Genomic DNA, 5,189 nt, shown 5'->3' with positions numbered 1-5,189 from the left:
CTCTCTTCTTCTTCTTCTTCTTCTTCTTCTTCTTCTTCTTCTTCTTCTTCTTCTTCTTCTTCTTCTTCTTCTTCTTCTTCTTCTTCTTCTTCTTCTTCCTCTCTCTCTCTGTCCCTTTCTCTCTCTCAGAGCCAAGTAGTAAGCTTTTCATTTGGCATTGTAAGAAGAGGGCCAGCAGGCCCAGAGGAGAGCTTGACTGCTGACACTGCCAGGGAGGAACAGACCTCTTTCCTCTGTAAGTGCTGTGGATCCAGCTATTCTCCTGCAGGGAGGACAGTGATGACTCCGAGCCAGGGGACTTCAGGATCTCATGTGGTTCCTAAGGAAGAACTTTGAGCAGACACGGGGCGGGTATTCCATAATGACCTAAGGATGCGAGTCATAAACTTGTTTGGATAGACTACCATGTCTACCTCAGGGCTTTGACTCCTCCTCTGCCTCTTACGGGGGCAGCATCTTGGTGTCTGGGCTTCTGTGTGGACACATACCTACACATGCACACACAGATGGTTGAGGGAGCATACGAAAAGCCAGGAGGCTAGTTGACTGCCTCCCAGGAGGCCCCTGGTAGCCCAGATTCATATAGAAATAGCTAAGCATCTCCTGATGGGAAGAGCAGCCCAGCCAGGTGACTGCTGCCTGTTCTCACCTACCCTGTCCCGGCTGCACAGATGTTTGCTGAAGAGGAGGCAGAGCTGACCCAGGGTTCATCCCCAGAGAAGCTGCAGCAGTATCGCCAGGTTCACCTCCTGCCGGGCTTGAGGGAACAAGGCTGGTGTGAGATCACTGCCCACCTCCTGGCACTTCCAGAGCATGACGCTCGGGAGAAGGTGCTGCAGACGCTGGGCGCCCTCCTGGCCACCTGCCGGGACCGCTACCGTCAGGACGTCCAGCTCAGCAGGACACTAAACAGTCTCCAGGCAGAGTACCAAGCACTGGCCTCCCTGGAACTCCAAGAAGGCGAAGATGACGGCTACTTCCGGGAACTGTTGGCCTCCATCAACAGCTTGCTAAAGGAGCTGAGATGAGGCTGCCACAGTGTCCAGGAGTGGACTGGGACAGTGCGAGTGAGCACTTGGGTGGGCTCTTCTGGGGATATCAACCAGGAGGAGGACTTCCCTACTGGGGCATGAGCTTTATCTGGGCGGAGCTGCCTTGGTCATTAAACAGAGATGGGAAGACACGGTGTGTCTCTTTGTCTGTGCACATCAGGGGGCCTGAGGAGAGTTCTGTGAGCCACTGTGGCCTCTAGTGACATGTTGGTCAGCCCAGGGCTTCCAGTAACAGACTTCTCAAGGAAGGCCTGGTCTGAGAGTTGGCAGCCTCCAGCTGTTTCACTTTGAAAGTCATCTGACCTCTGATAACAGGGAGTACTATTAGTAACACCAGAGAACGCGCATAAAGCACCGCACCGCACCGCACTGGGCACCCACGCTGTCGCTTCCCTGTTCAGTCCATGAGGACGGCTGTGAGGATCATCTCATTGTGCCTTTCCCTGGGCCAAAGGTCACTGGTACTGGTGAGGCCTGAGGGCATCCCCACATGGACTGTGGTATCCGCACAGTGGGAGGATCCTGGGTGGCCCTTGCATGTGGGCATTGATCTGGGAGAGAAGCGATCTTGTATCAGCTAACCGGATGCCCAGGCAAGCCAGACCTGCTTGGCTACTAAATAAGGCAAACGTGCCCCATCTGTGCCCTTGCCTCCAGTGCCAAGGGTAAGTCTAAGGAGGGGCAAACCCAGCCTGGCAAGTCTAGACTCCCCCACCCAGAGAGGCTGTGTGCCAGGCTGGGAGCCTGCTGCAAGTTGCCATGGCAACCCCAGTTCTGGGCTTTCCTGATTTGGATTCTAGTGAGTTTGTTTTTCAGTCTTTCCCAGTGCTCCAAAGGCTGGCTCCTGCTGGCTCTTGAGGTCTCCATCCCCAGGAAGGGAAGCTGGGGAGGTCACTGTTGGTTTAGAAAGCTCAGCTTCACAGACCCAGAGAAAGGAAGGGTAAGCGGGTGGTCTGGTCTTCCTCTCAGCCCTCCTCTGCCCACATTAGCCACAAAGAAGCAGGGATGACTGTGGTCATCAGAGCAACAACTGGTCTTTGGGAAGGCTGCGTCCACCGTGGGAATCAGAATTCAGTCTGCCAGTCATGGGGACCACTGCCTTTTGGCTTTAAAGACCCAGCACTGTGATGTTGCATTTCCCAGAGGAACAGTGACTCGGGGAGCCTGTGTGTACTGCCTGAGTGGACACACTGAGACCATACCTATGGTCACAGGAAGCAGGTTTGTGAGGACGGCACAAGCAAGGCATGCTTCAGAAGGGCTGTACAGGAGCCTGGCCATGGCCAGGTCAAGTGGAACTTTGGAGATGTTGTCAGAGTGCCTGGGAGTGGGTTTAGAAAGGAGCGAGATGGGCTGGAACAGAGCTGGCCGGAATGGGGGGCTGTAGGGAGCCCCAGCTAGGCCCCTGTGGTAGCGTACTCCACAAACCCTGCCTGCTGGTCTGGCCCATGGAAGGGGTTGCCATGAAGAGAGTGTCACCACTTGGTTTAGGTCCCCGCCATCCCTTCTACCCTCATGGATGATGCAGATCAGCAAGCACATCTGTGTCTCCAGAGCAGCTGGGGTTGTGATATAGCTGGGGGCAGGGAGATAGGTTCTGGGGACTGCAGTAAGGGGCGGGGTCCCGCTAGGCTGCTGAGCCACAGGCTCACCCCATCCAGTTATCTCCCTTAGAGCCTCGCTGGAGGTGAGTTTAGTTTGCAACCTGCTTGGCGTCACCCAGGTCATCTCCTGGCTCAGAGCGGGGAGCCAGGATTCTGGCTCAGGCTTCATGGGTTGTTTCTTGTCTGCTACCCTGGCCAGCATTGGGTCTTCAGGTCTACAAAAAGCTCCTTGCTTTGCCTTGCCTTTCAGTGCTATCCTGGGATTGGTAGTCAGGGAGCATGGCCAGGACTCAAGGTGTGTGAATTTTAGCAAGGTTGCAACCACCAAAACTGGAGTGAAACTCCCATCTCTGTCACGTGGTCGGACCTCCTCTACACTGATGGTTAGTATCTGGCTCCTGGGTTGCTTCTTCCAAGTGAGGATGAAAGGCTGCAGTGGGGGGCTGCAGTGTGGAGGTGGGCCACAGTGGGGGGGTCACGGTGGGGGCACAGTGGAGGGGGTGGGCGCAGTATGGGTTGGGCCACGGTGTGGGGTGGGCCAAAGTGTGGGGGGTCGCAGTGTGGGGGCACAGTGGGGAGGAGCCAGAGTGTCAGGGGGCTACGGTGTTGGATGGGCTACAATGTGGGGAGCCATAGTGTTGGGGGCCACAGTGGAGGTGGTCTGCAGTGTACGTGTGGGGGGTGAGCCAAGGTCACCCCATTCCTCAGGAAGCTTGGTTTTTATTAATCCACTTGCATATTCAGTTCTTCGTCCAAACTGTATGGTCCTGTCCTGAGATGAACAGTCACAGGAAGGCCCTCAGACACCCATGATGCCCAAGCTGAGATGAGGCTTGAAGAATAGAATCGCGCAGGTAAGGTGGGGAGGGCTCACTTGAGAAAGCCGCATTTGGAGTTGCCAGAGGAAATGGCGAGAAGGGGCTGTTGCCTAGCGTGCAGCCACGTGCGTCACCAGGACCAGGTGATCCAGTGTCCTGTCACCTTGTCTTGGACCATGCCCTCGGCCTGATGCCCCTCCTTTGCCCATTCACCTCTTGCACGCACATTCTGGCTTGCGGGTGGCTGTGCTGAGCACCGCAGGCTCCCTGGGGTGGCGGGAGCAGAGCCTGTCAGGAGGGGAGGGGCCAGGCCCGCATGGACCCATGGGAATCACAAACACGCTCAGCTGGGGCTAAAACAGTCTCTGTTATAAATTAAATGGTGCTGGGTGGCAGCGGCACACCTTTAATCCCAGCACTCGGGGAGAGCGAAGACAGGTGGACCCCTGTGAGCAGAGGCCAGCCTGGTCTACAGAGTGAGTTCCAGGACAGCCAGGGCTACATAACACAGAAACCGTGTCTCAAAAAAATGATTATAACCTATGGCTCATTAATACATTAAAAGTCAATGGTAATTTTATAAATTAGATTAAAAAAAGAAACCAATAAAGTTGAAAACAAAAAAGTATAGAGAAAGATCAGAAACTAAAAGGTGGCTTTGTGAACGCTGGGAGTCACAAATCACCCAGATTGGAGATGAAAGGGGCTGTCACTGGGAATCCACAGCATTAATGGTGAGAAGCAGATAAGCCGCCAACAACTAAATAAATGCGCTGTAAAGTCCATTTGACAGCCCCAATGAAACAGTGGCCTGTTCCCGAGCGTGGGTTTTACTCTGCGCTTTCTATTGCTCTGCCACAAATCTCATGAACTCAGGGCTGTAAACATCCGCATTTACTTTCCTGCACTTCCACAGGTTGTAAGTCTGACTCGGTCCTCAGGTGTTGAGGGGTGGGGCCTGTGCCCAGGACTTCCTCAACTTGGGGGAAATTCCTTGGTTCAGTCCCCTTTGGAGTCACAGAAAGCTAGCCAGGCTCCCACGTGGTATCCCTGCCTGCCACTTTGTGGGCGCTTGCCTGAGGTGCTGTAGGGACCAAACCCAGAGCCTGGGAGAGCATGGTTGGTTCAGCTCCATTCACCGTGTTCACACCCTGAAAGCAAGGCCATGGGATCGTCTCATAGACGCAGAGCACAGAGCACAGAGCCATATGCGCCTGGGACGGTTGATTTTAATGTCACTTTTCCACAAAATAGAATCACCCGAGTAGGTGTGTGAAGACCCACCCCAAATGTGGGCGGAGGCTTGTGGTAGCAGCCCGATTAAAAGGGGCACCGCAGAAGGCCTTTCCTCCCTCCACTTGGCTAATCCTGCTGCTGCTTATGACTCCTCTGCTATGGGAACCAGCAGCTCCAAGCCTCCGCCATGGCGGACCAGCAACTCTCAGGAGCCCCCCAGGTTTTTGGCACCAGATTAGAACAGCTGAGGAACCCAGCAGTTATCAGGTTCTCAACAGGCAGATGCTGTTGCTATTTGCAAGTGAGCCGATTGAGTGTGTTCACATATGTCACCCTGCCTGCTCTGTCCCCCTGGAGATCCCTGCCACATCACCCACAACAGAAGGACCTTCCCTAACTGCACAAGAGTCTGCATAACCCTGCACCTGCCCTTCTCAGCTGAAAGGCTGAATTCATTCCTCTAAGGTTGATACTAAGGG

The 5,189-nt window shown here is 54.5% G+C and overlaps 1 protein-coding gene across 5 annotated transcripts in view; it reads left to right on the top strand.

The window, feature by feature from the left end:
- Nucleotides 1–1,173, top strand: part of Sil1 (SIL1 nucleotide exchange factor) — a 250,806-nt gene extending 249,633 nt beyond the window's left edge. For all 5 annotated transcript variants that reach the window (XM_005355930.2, XM_026783659.1, XM_026783661.1 and 2 more), the window contains exon 10: nucleotides 672–1,173. In XM_005355930.2, the coding sequence (XP_005355987.1) occupies nucleotides 672–1,028 (357 nt within the window). In that variant the 3' untranslated portion in view covers nucleotides 1,029–1,173. The remainder of the gene's footprint in view (nucleotides 1–671) is intronic.
- The last annotated feature ends 4,016 nt before the right edge of the window (nucleotides 1,174–5,189 follow it).

The sequence above is a fragment of the Microtus ochrogaster genome, chromosome 18 (genome assembly GCF_000317375.1).
Source record: "Microtus ochrogaster isolate Prairie Vole_2 chromosome 18, MicOch1.0, whole genome shotgun sequence".
In the NCBI taxonomy this organism is placed as follows: Eukaryota; Metazoa; Chordata; class Mammalia; order Rodentia; family Cricetidae; genus Microtus; species Microtus ochrogaster.
Note: the sequence above shows the minus strand (reverse complement) of the source record. Positions and strands in the feature narration are given on the sequence as shown.